At 30.5% G+C, this 16,651-nt stretch overlaps 1 protein-coding gene across 1 annotated transcript; it reads right to left on the bottom strand.

Annotated features, from left to right (window-relative positions):
- Positions 1 to 5,043: 5,043 nt before the first annotated feature.
- Positions 5,044 to 16,385, bottom strand: LOC143058878 (microfibril-associated glycoprotein 4-like). Its single transcript, XM_076232350.1, has 5 exons — positions 16,014 to 16,385; positions 12,414 to 12,538; positions 10,554 to 10,650; positions 10,106 to 10,270; positions 5,044 to 5,433 (listed from the first exon to the last, which is right to left on the bottom strand). The coding sequence occupies exons 1-5, from the start codon at positions 16,249 to 16,251 to the stop codon at positions 5,186 to 5,188; spliced, it is 873 nt and encodes a 290-aa protein (XP_076088465.1). The 5' UTR covers positions 16,252 to 16,385; the 3' UTR covers positions 5,044 to 5,185.
- Positions 16,386 to 16,651: the final 266 nt, after the last annotated feature.

Raw genomic sequence — 16,651 nt, 5'->3', positions numbered from 1 at the left:
ACACGTCGAAAGAGTCTAAACTATTGACAATCACTTTCCCGCCCTTATACATCTGGAACTCCTCGGTCAAGTACTCAGTTTGATCAATGTATTCGCCATTCAAGGTTAATATATTCAATCAATCGATTGACTAATTTAGTGTTATCACGATTGAATCATTAGAAATAGACATGTCATAATGAAATTAAAACAGTATCATAATCTAATCTTTTTTAAAAAGATAATTAATGAGTTTGAAAAAAAGTTATCAACTGTTCTTTTTTTTTTTAAATATTGTATGACAGTATACGGAGACAACAGGATAATGGACATAAAATAACCATGCATAATATTGCAATATGTCTTCTCTTTTTTATAAAATTTCCAAAAAACTTTCTTACCATGAAATGCATGAAAGAACTAAATATCGTCATCAATACCTTGGGTACTCAATAAATATTGAATGTGACGATGACGGTTAATTTATTATGATATTTAACTTGAACTTCCAATAAACAACTTTACGAGTACTATAAAATAGCAGTACAGTATATATAGCTGGTTTGTTATCTACTATTTACATTTCGATGAATTGATGTTTTACGTGTCAACATTTTAAACATTATAATCAAACTTAAAATACAAGCAAAACGTAGAGAACTATAGTTTAGATACGATATAAGGTAAAGCAGCTTTAGTTATTTTTGTTATTATTGTTTAAATGTCAGAATTGATCGTTGTCATAAGAGTTGTTTTAAAAAAACTGATTAGTTCATACAGTAGTTAAGTTTTACTGTTGTGCCGTTGTTTTCCTCTAATAGTTGATGTGTTTCTCTCGATTCAGTTCATACCCGTATTTTGTTACTAAACAATTCCTGATAAAAGCATAGCCATTTGCTATCTTAACGGGATAATACTAGTTATTCGACTACTTAAAATATTTATTTGAAACCTCAAAGGTTTATTGAGGAAATTTGTCGTCCATATGTGTTCTTCAGACTAGCATAAAAAAAATGCGAAAGTGTGGCGACGACTTGGGTATGCCGGACTGGTTCATGATCCTTTTAAAATGAAATGTCAAAAAATTCAAACGTTCAACCAGTATAGGTCAAAGTACGATCACCAACACGGAGCCTTACCTCAAATCGAACAGCAAGCTATAAAGGGCCACACAACATTACTAGTTTAAAACCATTCCAACGGGAAAACCAACGATCTAATCTTTATAAAAAAAAATGAGAAACGAGAGAACCACTTAAACAACATTTCACTGACATGTGTTTTTACGTTGTTGTCGTCTTTGTCAGATTCATGTGCAAACTATATTTTGTTTTCGTATGTCTAGAAACAATGGTAATGCACATATTGGTACATTTATTGGAATATATGAGTTTATTATTATTGTAGACTTTCTGGAATTATAAGATAATTGTATATCGGCATCAGATATTTGTTATTGTCAATATTTGTTCTATTAACAGATAGTAGAATGTAAAAGTGAAACACATGATTGCAAATGATTTAAGTTTAGTCAAAACCATTTTCTGATTTGCTAAGCGCTTTTTTCAGCTCATAGACATAATTATTTCATGTGACCGTGAAGCCGTCAACGTTTTTATGATTATCCTATTAAAATGATGTTTAAAATAATATGTTTAAGAATAAAAGTATTATTTGTTCTGTCTTTTTGAAAAAAAAAACATTCGTGGGTTTTTCAGAGGGCACCACATATTTTGATGTTATTTCTTGATATACAGAGAAAAAAAATACAGTAATTCCTAAATAAGGTTTTAATTAAAAATCAGACAATCAGTTAATACACTTACCTTGCTTTTTCTGTTATGGTAAGGATTGCAAGCTTGAATTGTGCAAGTGAGAATCAACACTGCTAACACAGACTTCATTGCTAGTGTTTGACAACTAATTGTACAAATCTAAATCACTAACAAATGTTATATAAAACATCTTATTGATTTAACAGTTATTACCTATAGAGTTCAATATATGATGTAACAAGTACAAAACTATTAAAAATAAAGAAACTGGAGAAAAAGAAGTAATGTGGACAAAGACATTTTATTTTTGATGAAATATTAAGGTAGTGCATTTTGACAAACATAAGCTGTTACATAAAATATGCGACGCGAAAAACACATAAACAACATCATAATTCTGATAAGCTTAAAATATGAACAACTTCATTTTGAAAACTCCAAAAGTTATATGGGGCATTTATACTCATTGAAGAGATTATGCTATTTTTGATTCGTCTGATACATCTTCTGGTAAAGGTAAGATTCTAATTTAGAATGAGACAACAACCCAAACAAAGAGCAGACAAAAGCCGCAGTTATAAATCACTCGGTGCATTCTTTTATTTTATAACATAACTTAGTTTTAATAAGATGTAGTAACTTGAAATTTTTCAATACCAAATTCAAGTTTTTAAAAGGGGCATATTCAAGTGACCCCCATGCTTAAAATTCAAAAAATCTAACATATTTTTTCGTAAAAAGTATGGAAAATATAGGTAAATCAAACTGCGATAGTACCTTGTAAAAAATCAAATTTACTCACATTTTCAGAGCCGATTCCATTAGAATACAAGTGCACTTGAACAAATAATAGATTTGAAAACGATACATAATTGATTGACATTGGAATTAAGGTTTACATACTGCGGTGGTTTAATTGTCAAGGAGGGAATGAAGAAAGAAGTTTGTTTTCAATTTGTACAAATATTCAGTATGTAACTATGTGCATGTGATTTGACTTGACTTGACATCTTATTAGTTGACGTCATATATTGAAAATACATACTTTCGTTAATATTATTATCTAGCGCCATAATGCTGAATTTGAATATATGTTTTTAATTTTATTTTTAAAAACCTCTGTAATACATCCAACGCACTACTTTTTACATATGTTTACTAGCTTAATCAAGTCGATTAAACGGCTTAAATGTTTGATAACTTTAGATCATAATTGACCTTTATAAGTTTTATAATGGTAAAAATCTCACGTACTTCGATTATCCTTTGCTTGCTAAGTTTGATTTCTTAAAGCTTATAGTTGAGATAAAATTGAATCAAAACAAAATAAGTAAACTGTCAGTCATGCGAATACTGTGAGTCGATTATATTTTACTTGTTTCGTAACATGAAATGTTAAACTGCGGTTTAAATAAACGTTTTCCCTTTTTGATTTTATGTTCAAATCATGATAAATGAGTTTACGGAGATTACACATTGTAATGAAAAGGAAATTTCAATTATGTATATTAAAATTCTTCGCTAAACCGAACTTGTTCAATAGTTTTTATATAGCTTAAATTTTGTTATTTGATCATGAACTTTCCAGGCTGAATTTTTCTTGGAATTGTTGTTGTTTTACTTTATCCTTTTTAAAACTAACTCGCTAAAAGAATCAGACACTATTTGATACATTTAATAGTATACATGATTATCTTTTATTCTTCGAAAATTCTTCTACTCATTGTCTAAAAAAATTAATCAACGTGTCGGTTGATTGATCTCAGTTCTTCATTGGTTAAATCCGATTGTGACGTCGACATTTTTTTTATTTTCTCTAAAATTGCATGAAAAAAGGCTACCATGCCTGATGACGTAACATAGAAAAAACACATCTTTTTGCAGATCATTCGATAATAAGGAATAAGTTTGCCTACGTCTTGTTTTAAAATCATTATAGAAACATATTTCACCATCAAATATCGTAGAATACGATATGCATCCACTATCTTAGGTTAGATATATGAATATTTAAATCGCTCGACACGCCTTGTGTTTTAAATTTGAAAATTTAACTGTCTTGAGTGGATAAATATCATTTTTCAGAGGGTACCACATATTTCGAAAATACTTCTTGATATACAGAAAAAAATACCTGTCATTTCTAAATACGGTTTTTGAACAGATATATCATGTTATGGAGGGGTATTTGAAAAAAAAACCAGTCAAGTGACTGTGAAATTTCCTGAGCCGCTGGGCGAGAGAAATTCGGTCCAACGACTGGTATTTTTCACAAATACCCCTCCATAACATGATGTATCTGTTTAATTACACCGAATATTTTTTGACTGAAAATCGTTGTACAGATAAATACTTGAAATCTGAAATTCATTTATATGTTAATGCATAATTTTGATGATTAGAAGATATTATAATAGAACCACGGGAATTATATCGTATATACAAGTGTGATGTGGTACATGTACATGTACAGTAGAAAATGAGACAATTATTCACTGTAGTAACTACGTACAAAGTAACACTAGTCAAGGAGAGCGTGGGGTCTTAAAGAATGAACCATTCAAAACAGAAAACAAGCTACCTAATTAATCAAACCTTGCTAAAAAAAAATCTGATATACACATGATACAGCTTTACCAAAATAAATAACTAAACAAAACATACAAGCAAGTCCAATAGAGATGTAAACAGAAAACAGTGTGTAGTTGATATTAATAACAAAATGCTTTTTAAAAATGAAATTGTGAAAATTTTTTGTTACTATGATTCTTTCACAGGTCTGATCTTCTATAGATTTTACTGATAACCAATGAAGTACATTTTGTACTTGTTTGGCTTTACAACTATTTTGATCTGAGCGTCACTGATGAGTCTAATGTAGACGAAACGCGCGTCTAGCGTAATAAGTTATAAACCTGTTACCTTTGATAACTATTGCCTCTAAGAATACCCAGTAAACAAAGTCCTAGTATCTGAATTATAATTAAAAAATAAAGCACACAATTTATGTTTGTACAAACAGTACCCCAAAATTAAAGTGTGTTCATGAAGTACCACTATTGGAAAATAGGATACACTTATTTGTTTGATTGACAAAAATATCACAAGCGACGAACTTTAACACTTACGATGATGAGAATTAATCAAAATAAGCTGAAATCTCATGTACACCAACAAAAGAAAAACATGATGACTCGACATTGCTCTAGACAATGCAAAATGTATAGTATACATGTACTCTGGTCTAGGAACTGCTAAATGTTTTTGTAAAACAAGATTAAGAGGGATATATAGTACTCTTATGATTTATTATTCTATTTTGTTTATTGGAAACAAGAGAAAATAAATATATATCCATCCAATAACTAGAAGCATTATTTGTTTTTTATGGCAATTCGTAATTTGCGTCAGTTATGCCATATGATATCATATCAACGACGACGTCGAATCATCATTTGTGTCTTCTTGAGGGAATAATAGTAACCTTTCCAATGCTGCCATTCAATACCATCTGCAAAAGACGTATGTGAACCATTAAGGTACAAGCCATTTAAATTAGAGTTATGACAGTTTTTATACCACCAAGCACCTTTAAATTGTTTTGGACAATTACTTGAACTGTCTCTATCTAGTGTTGAAAAAGGCTGACCATTGTGGGAACCAGTGTCCAACGAATTTCCTATAAAAAAAGAAAACAAAGTATAAAACTTTACACTTATACGTAATTTTCATATATGATTATAGAATACATGTTTTAAAACTATGTTTTCATACGTATATGCCTGGATACATTATTTCCTATTCATGAGCAGTGTCAATCAGTGAAAATGAAAATAACCTGTTCATACGTATATGCCTGGATGAAATTTCTCCTACCCATGAGCTGTGTCAATCTGTGGAAATGAAAAAAAAACCTGTTCATACATATATTCCTGGATACAATTTCTTCTACCCATGAGCTGTGGAAATCTGTGGAAATGGGAAAAAAAACATGTTCATACGTATATGCCTGCATACAATTTCTCCTTTCCATGAGCTGTCTCAATCTGTGAAAATGAAGAAAAAATGGATGCATAGTCAATAATTCGAAAATTGCGTCATTGGGCATGTATATGAAGAAGTGGTACGAACTCATAAATCGAAAATAGACTGATTTTACAATATCGCAATGTTCACAAATATGACGACACATGTGATCCAATTGTCATAACTACAATCCCTTTCTTTTCTTCGCAATGACATATACCGAATAATACTGATTATTATAGGACAAACACTTTCTGTTTTCTTATTGGCTTAAAGCATAGTAAATTATTATTGATAACACGTTATATTTACCGCGCTAAAAAATCCAAGAGGTTAATATAAGAGTTGGAAAAGCGTCCGTCGACCATAATATAAATAGTGTAGGGCAACACCAATGACCTCTGTTCAGGACGTCAAGAAAAGTCCAAGGTTTTTTTTTCATATTTTCGGTGGTTTTTTTTCTCTTTTTTTCTTTTTTGTGTATTTCTTTTGAGTTTACTTTAACGAGTACTTTAACTAAACAAGTTCAAAAACATAACTATGCTATGTTAAATATAAAAACAGGGAGCAGTTTTGAAAATATCTTTGGCAAATATTAAAAAGATGGGTAAAGATAAAAAGTCATATAATAAAACAATTGTTAACTTTTGATCTCAGTTTTTACAAAGATTTATCAACGCCAGAAATATGATATTCACACTCGACCATTGACGTCGGTAAATATCACATCTCTAAATTTGATAAATCATAATATCAACCTTATCAAAAGTAATTAATTGTATATTATAAATATTCATCAATATATAAACAAATCGACATATGCTACATCTAGGGCATGATATGACAACCCTGTTGATGCATCTGGAATTGTCAGCAAAGGGATATGTGTCATTGCGTCTAATCTCAGATCAAAGTTATTCGTTCATTGTGTGTTAATTTACTTTTTTTTTGATTGAGTTAAGCCTTTAAATTGATATTTTATCGTGTAGTTTTTCTATGTTGTGATGTTATGCCATTGTTTCAGAAAAAAGGGAGAAGGTTTGGTACCATTAAAACGTTTAATCCTGGTGCAAATGTTTGCACCTGTCCTAAGTCAGGAATCTAATGTACCATATCCAACTAAGTCAGACATCACGTGACTTTTGTGACGTATAATAGCCGCCATTTTGTATTATATTTCCCCATATAAAATGCATATATGCTTCAATAAAGTTTAATTTTATCATAAACCTGATCCGTTTTCTTACTTTTGCAAATCAATCCTTGATATTCAAACATATTTCTATCAAACAATGTTGGTCCTAACAGTTTAATTTTTGATTAATTTCGGTCAAATCGGAATCGTAAAACATGCACTTTTTCTCGTCATTTCTCCGTTGACTCAACGCTAAATTACCGATACCCATGTCTACTTTTACAACAAATAAAGAAATTCTGTAAATAAAACACACACTTTGCAAATCGATTAAGTATATTCAAACATAAAGCTGGCGAGGAAAACTACTTAAAACAGTTTAATTTCAGGGCAAATTCGGTCAAACATCGATTTAAAAAAGGGAATTTTCCGAAATTTTTCAAAATGGCGGCTGATGTATCATATGGAAATGTTGCATCAAATCAATGATTTCTATAGTAAGACTTTCCTAGATTATATTTACTTTTTCATAAAGAATCTCTAATGTTTCTGTCATTTTCCTTTAGTGATATTTCGATATCATTGATTTCAAAATTTCTTAATAAAAAAAAATATTTTAAGTGTGACACGGGAACATTTATTTTGACAGATATTCATCCAGGAGATACTGTTACCAGAAAATAGTTTACAATATCTATAAGAAAAAAAATTCTCTTCTTTTTTTAAAGGTGTTTTTCAAGTTTTCTGTATATTTTATTTTTCTTTAGAAATATATTTATACATTCTTTTCAGAACAAAAAAATGTTTTCATCCTAAGAGAAAAAAAAAAACAATGTCCAATTATAATAGATTAATTTTCTATACCTTTAAAATTTCATTCCTTGACCGAACAGGTGAAATCTAACTTGGGTAATAATGTTACATCATAATATATTGTCAGGTAGACGTGCAAACCAAAAGCAACCAGGTGACATTTAACATCCTTTCAGTGTGTATACATGTATTACCAGAGTTTTAATATTGTGATATACAAAAGTTTTCATAAATGTACAAATGAATATCTTCTCCTTCCCGTGTCAAATCAGAAGAAGTATGTTTCATAATAAACTTTAGGAAAATATGAATATTATGAAAATTTCTTTAAAAAAATACTTTTTGCTTAAAAGGCATTCAAATATTTATATGTTTCTATAATTATTTCAAAGAAATATTCTGATTCAAATTTTAATCTAAATGAATTTCGATCATTGAATATGATTTTATTGTTATTTATTTTTTTATTCAATATTTAAAGCTAAATCCAGGCAATGAATCGGTATAAAGTTTAAATTGTGTAAAAAAAAAAGAGTTATTGTATACTTTCCAACAGAGACGTATAATTCGATTGGTCTGGTTTTAACAATATTATATACCCGATAATATCTATCGACAGAGTTATCGGTCCTGAATAGGACTGATATAGTTGGGTATGAGTAGTTGTCGTTTGTTTATGTTATTTATAGGTGTTTCTCGTTTTTTATATAGATTATACCGTTGGTTTTCCAGTTTGAATGGTTTCACACTAGTGATTTGGGGTCCCTTTATAGCTTTTTTTTTCGATGTGAGCCGAGACTCAGCATTGAAGGCCGTACGTTGACCTATAATGGTTTACGTTTACAAATTGTTATTTGGATGGAGAGTGTCTCATTGGCACTCATACATTTTTCTATATCTATCAGTCTATTATGTTTAGAATGTATAGCGTTATACACTGTCCTTTGTCTTTTTTATCTTTTGTTCTCTGTCCTGACATTGTCAGTTTGTTTTCAACGGTATATGTGAAAGAATGATAATCCCTTTTTCATGAACACGTACGAGTATTAGCGACTATTTATCATGAATAAAGGGATAATCATAAACTTGAATATTATAAATTGCTTAAGGCTCTAATGATCTCTTGACTGGTTGTTTTCAAGAATAATTATCATCGTCAGTGCAATGTTTGTAGCATGGTGGCTTCCTTTTTAGACATATTCATTTATGGATTAGTTTTAGTGGTGTTAGGACTTTCTTATAATTTTGAGGAATGACTGTAACATTTGGTTCTGTCTATGATGAAATATCATCAATAATGTGGTGCACACTCAATAACCCGTGTAGCGGGTTATTTAAAGTGTGCACCACATTTTTCATGTTTCATGCAGAAAAAAATATTACAGTCATTTCTTAAAATTTAATTTATAAATCCATTTTAAACCTGAGTAAATTATGAAAAAAACATTTATCACGTCATGGTCACATGATAAAATTGTGTCTGTAAGCTGATAAACAAAACGACGTCAGCCAATCAGAAGACGCGTTACATCCCAATTTAAATTATGATGAATTGTATTATAAAATTTAGACGACACAACATATAAGTGAAATGGTGAGAAATGTATACCAATTGTGAGTATGAATGTTAATCGTGTAACATTTAAGCACAGATTTATCTTTTTGTTTATTTACAGTAAAAATTTAATTTCAAATTTGAGTTACATCACGATAAAATATTCAAAAGTTTAACTTAATTCCTGTTTTCAGAATGTTTTCCTAATGATATTGGAAATCATTATTTTCAATTTATGCAGAATCAAGTTATCCTAATATTTAAAAAGTATTATCAGTTTAAAATTTTGATTGTATTTAATTCTAGATACTTTTTTTCATTGCTTTGATATTGTTTATTTCTAAAAGTATTTCTTTCAATGTGGAAAATGTGAGACTTGTTGATTTCCCACCACAACAATCAGATCGAGACGAAACAATGATGTATATATGCAAATGATAAAATCTGAATTTAATTAGTTAAATTTTACCTCCAAAGTACATGGAGAAAATAATTCAAGGCAAATGTCAAGAATGTTTTATTTTAAGATGGACTTAGATCAGTTTTATAAATTGTTTGTTGCATGTTCGCACTCCTTGCTCTTCTATTATTTAAGGTAAAATAGTTTGCTCAATGACAATAATGTTTCCCTTTATAAATAACAGAAAATGAGAAAACTGTTATGCAGACAACTCATCAATTTATTAAGTACAATGATTACTTATTTATAGTCATAGTTGCTTGCATGTCAGGAAAAGGCATACTGATTTATTCATATATTGTATTTTTTTGTGTTTTTGTTTTGCTTTAATATTTCAAAAAAAGAACACTAAAGGTACCGACCTGCATTCCCGCTGTATCCTCCAACTTGTAGGGTAAATTTTGACTGTACGTCTCCAACATAAAACGTCTTGTACCTCGCATATCTCTGTTTTCCTTCAAGATCCTCCATAAGTATGTACAGTTCATATTCATCTTTTGTTGTCATTTCATGGATTTTGGAATTACCTTAAGGTAAGTGTTAGATTGTCATAATTTAAACAACAATAAGTATAGTAATTACGTTTCATATAAATACCATTGTACTTGTGAAATCACATATTTTAAGTTGTCTGAAATTGAAAACTGTTTAAGTCAAGTTTTTGATTTGCATATTCTCTATGACCAATATTTCATTACTAATGCGGAAGGCGCAAAGCCAAAATTGATTGACTAAGATGGCATATAACCTATAAAACAATAAAGCCTATTTCATGTAAAGCATGTGAAGTCAGATAATAAGATGGCTTACCTAACCAGAACTCTCCTGTCAGGTCACCGAATCCGTTCTTGTAATCCGTCCAGTTCCGATAGAAGTCAACACTGCCATCTTGCCTCCGCTGAAACACCTGCAAATCATATTAGATAGCAATTGAATAATTTTAGTTAGGTTTTTAAAAATAGCCCGATCATATTGTATCTTTCTTAACTTTTAACATTTTAATTGACATTAGGTCATTTTTTCTGGAAAGAACTAACAAGTGAATTGTCAATATTCTCGCTCCTTAGAAATATGTTTCTATAAGTTTGTTTTGGATTCACGAATATAAACATAACCTATAAGATTATTTTGAACATTTGTTTTAAACTTTGTGATTGGCACGACACGGATACATTTTTTTATTTAAAGGATTGACATAGAATATGAATAACAAGCAGAAAAGCAACGTGCTGAAATGCATAGTTGATTTAATAAGAAAAATAACACTATAAACTATACTCAATTCAAACATTGGTGGATTCAGAAATACTAATAAGGGGGACCTACCTTCTACTCTAAGTGGATGCCCATTCCAGTCATCATTTAGTGATACCCTATATAATCATCCATTTTTTTGGAATACAAGGAGGAGGGGATTCGCTTTTGCCAAAATTAAGTGACGCTATATTGTTGAATTGTCAAACCAGTGAATTTACATATATATAAAATTGAGAATGGAAATGGGGAATGTGCCAAAGAGACAACAACCCGACCATAGAAAAAAACAACAGCAGAAGGTCACCAACAGGTCTCCAATGTAGAGAGAAATTCCCGCACCCGGAGGCGTCCTTCAACTGGCCCCTAAACAAATATATACTATTTCAGTGATAATGAACGCCATACTAATTTCCAAATTGTACATAAAAAACTAAAATTAAAATAATACAAGACTAACAAAGGCCAGAGGCTCCTGACTTGGGACAGGCGCAAAAATGCGGCGGGGTTAAACATGTTTGTGAGATCTCTCACATATATATATATATATATTTTTAGATCCCACCACTAAATCAAGTGTTATAGGATATTCATCCACTCGTGACGGTTAACTTTTCAAACTCAAAATTTAAAACTTCAATATTTAAAATGTTATTGTCAAGAGTGGTTGAATATCGTATTGCACAATATTTTGTGGTGAGATGTTTCTCTAATATCTTTTTATCGATATGCAGGCACACTCGATTAAGAGATACAAGATAAATCATGATCCAAATATAACGAAATTGCATACACAGTAACAAGCTAAATACTTCCTAGATTGGTCTAATATTTACATAGTGTTATTTTCTTATCACAACCTTTGATTTCAAACAGTAACGCGAAATTGTTTTTTGAAGGATAAGCAATTAGATGTGTGCATAACCTATAGTTGCCTATAAGGTCTTTGACTAGAAAAATGTTACTTCAATAGGCATGGACGTCTGTTTTGTTATAATAAGAAAATCAGAAAAAAGTAAACACATTTGGAAATGCGTGAAACATATGTCACTTCAGTCGAAAAAAAAATAGTATCAAAAGTACCAGGATTAAAGTTTGATACGCCAGACGCTCGTTTCGTCTATATAAGGCTCATCAGTGACGCTCAGATCACTTATAAAGCCAAACAAGTACACAGTTGAAGAGCATTTAGGACCAAAAGTTTCAAAATGTTATGCAAAATATGGCTTATGTATTCTTTTCATGGGATAGGAAAATCTTTAGTCTTTAAAAAAAAAATCAATCAAAATGTCCATATAATTGATATTCATGTCAACACCTAAGTGCTGACTACTTGGCCGGTGATACTCTCTAGGATGAAACGTCAAACAGCAGTTGCATCGAACCTGTGGTGTAAAAACAGCTTAAATAACTTACCAACCAACCACCTTCTTCGATGTTCTTTTCACAGTATGTTTCAAATCCCCTTATATCTGAGGGATATATCCGGTATATCCCACTTGTTGACTCTGTGATATCTTCGCAATCCCTTGGATATGTATCTGTAGATGACATTTTACAATTAGTGTTACTTCATATATCTCAAATTTACGTATAAGTATTTGTGCTTGGAATATTTATTTTGTGTTTGGTGTTTTGAGTGGCTCATCAACATTATAATCACCCTCTTCAAACTGAGTTGTTTGTCAGGTGCGTTCGACTGACAAAGTTTGACAGTTTTGCAGTTATAGGTCTTTCTGATCACGTCAACTGCCTCCAACTATAACATTTGGTAACAACCGGAAAGACATAAGTGATGAAAGCTGCGTCAACACTCGTTAATCAGTCCATCAATCAATAACCGTATTTTAATCAACAAATACTCGTATCTTTAATAACAGATACTAGCAAATAAAACTATTAGTAGTAGATTGACAGAGAGTACTCATTTCAGAAAAGAGAAATAAAAAACCTTACAAAACCGTTGCTACCAAATTTAAACAGAATAACAAACAACACTAACAATATTCCCGAATTACGTATAGATATTTAAATAAAGTAACTAATCTCTCTGAAAAGCATAAAAGAGGGACGAAAGATAGAAAAAGGGACAGTCAAACTCATAAATTTAAAACAAACTGACAAGGCCATGTCTAAAAATGAAAAAGACAAACAAACAACAGCACACATGACACAACATAGAAAACTAAAGAATAAACAACACGAACCCCACTAAAAAAACTAGGGGTGATTTCAGGAGCTCCGGAAGGGTAAGCAGATCCTGCTCCACATGTGGCACCCGTCGTCGCTTAACATTCTCATACATATGTCGTTGTTCATGCAAGTACAATCCCGGTAATAAATGATACTCATTACTGTGGATTCATTTATTTTCGTGGGTATCAATTTTCGTGAATTGCTGAAAATTTGCATATTCGTGGATATTTAATTTCGTGGTTTTGCCAATCCATGTATACAAAACCTATTTAATAAGTGTATTCGATGAACATTTGAATTCGTGGTTCACCTGTAACCACGACACGCACGAAAATTGGTATCCAACGAATAATAATGAATCCACAGTATATAAAACTCGTATAAGAATGATGGAATTGTAAATTTATTAGTTTGACTTAGTTGGGATAATCTGCACAGAAATACACAAGATATGTTAAGTTACAGTCTACAATTTATTCATAGTGTTCGTTAACTTTTTAAGGAATGAAATACATATGATCATTATAAATCAATAATATATAGTCAACTAACATCAAATCTACTATTTTATTAACCCAAGCAGGGTTCTCACATTCGATAGTAAAGTCGGGTTTCTGAATTTTGTAGGCAAAATCAGTACACTACTAGATTTCGTATGGCCTTGATATAGTAAAAACAAATTTGTTTTAAGGGCATTTATTACTGATATTTTTTGAAGGATTATCAAAATGAGAGATTAGGTATTGGAATTTCGTGAAAACTACCTTCATACAATTACAATGATTTATTTCTGATATTTTAAGACGAGCCTAACTATTTTCAATTGATATAAAAGTTATCTCTAATCGATAACAGACCTGAATCAATGAATATTCGACTATTATTCGCATTTATGATGACCTCTCAATAAATTATGAAATTACAGTACTCTATTCCCATAGAAAAAAAAATATGTACTATGAGTTCAAATATTACTTGCTACATAAGTTAACTAAATGTATCTCTTTTCAATTTTTGTTAACTTGTTTCAACAATGAATTTTAAAAAGAAGCGGTGTCAACAAATATTAAAAATTGAGATCTAAACTGTGATATTATTTGCTATGGTCAACTATGGAATTTGGACTTTGTATCTTGTTCTGTTATATCAATACTAAGGAAAATCCATATTGCATAGTCGCCTTTAAACGATGACAAGACACATTTATAACTGTCATTATTCAGAACAAAACTATTTACAAAAGGATCATTTAAAAAAAATGTATATTACAAGTGAAGCTAAAAAAAACCAAACAATTTGTATATGTTCCGGTTCCATATGGACATGACCATACGCGTATGGTCATGTCCATATGGGTTTATACTGAAATGGTCGGGGTGATTAACAATATGTTACAGTTTCCTTTTAATACTTGGAAAGTCTTCATACGGTATGAACGTTCATTAAAAAGACGCTATCATATAGGTAATTGTATTATTATTTAATTATAAAAAGATTAGCTAAATAAAGATTATAAGTTTCACATAGTTAATTGTTCTTACTTGTCAAAACTATAATAAAAATATTTTAGATCGATGGTCATTACCGATTTGATATTACGAGTGAATGGCATTATGTCGACTTAAATAAATAAATTCCAAAAAATTCTTAATGAACTACTACTAAAAACGTCACTGGAAACTAACATAGTTTATCTAAGTTGTCTTGAATAATGGTGTATTGCAATCATGTAACGATATTTGAGAATTATAGAGTTTTTTAAAACACCGTTGACATATCGGAATGGCCCAAGACCTCGGTTTCACTGTACGCAGCTACAAAAAGCTATCTTTTCACACGCATACAAAAGATGTAAATGAAAAGGATCGTGGACAACCAAGACTTGGAAGTGCAAAAAATCTATGATACCATGTAGAAGTAAATGTCAACTCAAGCATACATGTAAGAATGTAATTAGCGATACAAAACTAACGATGGCATTTGTGTTTGATTTGTATACGTAGTATTTGAATTATGAAAATAATACATTGTCATGTCTTCTTTTTCTTCTTTTGTTACAGAAAACCATCAACGTACTGATGTTTACTTTCCGGCGCATGCCTGGTAAATGTTTCAAAATAAATTTATGTGGATATTTTTTTTTTGTAATTAACAATATTACTTTTTTTAGATAAAGTTTTTGTATTATTGAAATTTTTATAATGTAATTTAAAAAAACCTATATGGTCCAAATACTCATATGGTCTGGCCCGTTCATAACCAAACGAATATTATACTCATATGGTCCGACGCGCATGGTCGTTATTGATGTTGGTAAGCGATACCTCTTATTACACATTGTGCAAAAACAGGTACACATTGTGAAGTTCTAACAAAAATTATTCTCAAAAACAATTAATAGCTCTATATAACATTTTGAAGATATAGATATGTGATACAAACCGTAAAAAATCGTAATTTGTTAAATTCATTCTTTCACATTGCCAAATTTCATGCGAATTTCTGAATTTTGATGAACTACGGGAATACAAATATTTGCTGCCTTAAGATCTGTTCACACATGAAACAATTTGTTGAGATAGGTCATAAAAATTCCTCCCAAAAAGTAAAAGCAAAAGTAAGGCTCAGGTAGAGACGTAATTGCGATACATTAACAAGATTAAGATAATCACAATATTGTTTTCATTGGAAATAATGGTGACTATTATATTCAATTGATAACATATTGATGACATTGATCATTCAACTCTTTAATAAAATAAACTTCATTGAAGTTCTAAACTTTTAGCATACTGAAACACTAAATCTATTCAAAATTACCTGTCATAATTTTAGACGATATATCCGATTTTAGTTTGGAAAATTTCTCCATAACTACCCTTTCCAAAGTTTTATTTATGTAGGTCTTTATTGCCTTATTCAGGTTTTTGGTATCCAGCTTAGCAACCAATGGAACATCATCGTTACTAATAAGCGGCATCTCAACTTCCGTATCTGGATTTTTATTTAAAGCTAATCCATGCCCAAGTAGTCCAAAACAAAGTATAAATGCAATCATAATGTATATTACTGTACAATTACAGAACTCCTATGTACATAAATACAATAATTAAACAGAAATGTCAGAACATACTAATTCACAACATAGTTAGAACCATCTGTAGAGAACCATTAGAACACGCATACACAACATTTTAACGAGAATTGTAATTAAAATGCAGGTTGTTTTATACAATAAAGTTTATCACTCACTTTGGCAATAACAACATCGTATCAAAATAAAAGATTATCGGTTATCTCTAGAAACCATTGCCATGACCAGAACAAAAGTTAATTATTTAATTAGATAGTCTGACGCTTTCCATTTTCATCTGGCTTGCAGTATCAAATGATTGTTTTCCTTAACACGTTAATTGCCAGCACAGAGTGTTTTTTTAAGATACACCCTGAACCTGTTT

Source organism: Mytilus galloprovincialis, chromosome 14, assembly GCF_965363235.1.
Source record: "Mytilus galloprovincialis chromosome 14, xbMytGall1.hap1.1, whole genome shotgun sequence".
NCBI classification, from domain to species: domain Eukaryota; kingdom Metazoa; phylum Mollusca; class Bivalvia; order Mytilida; family Mytilidae; genus Mytilus; species Mytilus galloprovincialis.
This window is presented reverse-complemented; position numbering and strand designations above follow the sequence as displayed.

Excerpts from the sequence above, each read along its gene's own strand:
- LOC143058878 (XM_076232350.1), bottom strand. The coding sequence starts at position 16,251 with ATGATTGCATTTATACTTTGTTTTGGACTACTTGGGCATGGATTAGCT. Across the intron at positions 12,539-16,013 it reads ATCGTCTAAAATTATGACAG|ATACATATCCAAGGGATTGC; the intron begins GTAATTTTGAAT and ends TGTCATCTACAG. Across the intron at positions 10,271-10,553 it reads GACAGGAGAGTTCTGGTTAG|GTAATTCCAAAATCCATGAA; the intron begins GTAAGCCATCTT and ends ACTTACCTTAAG.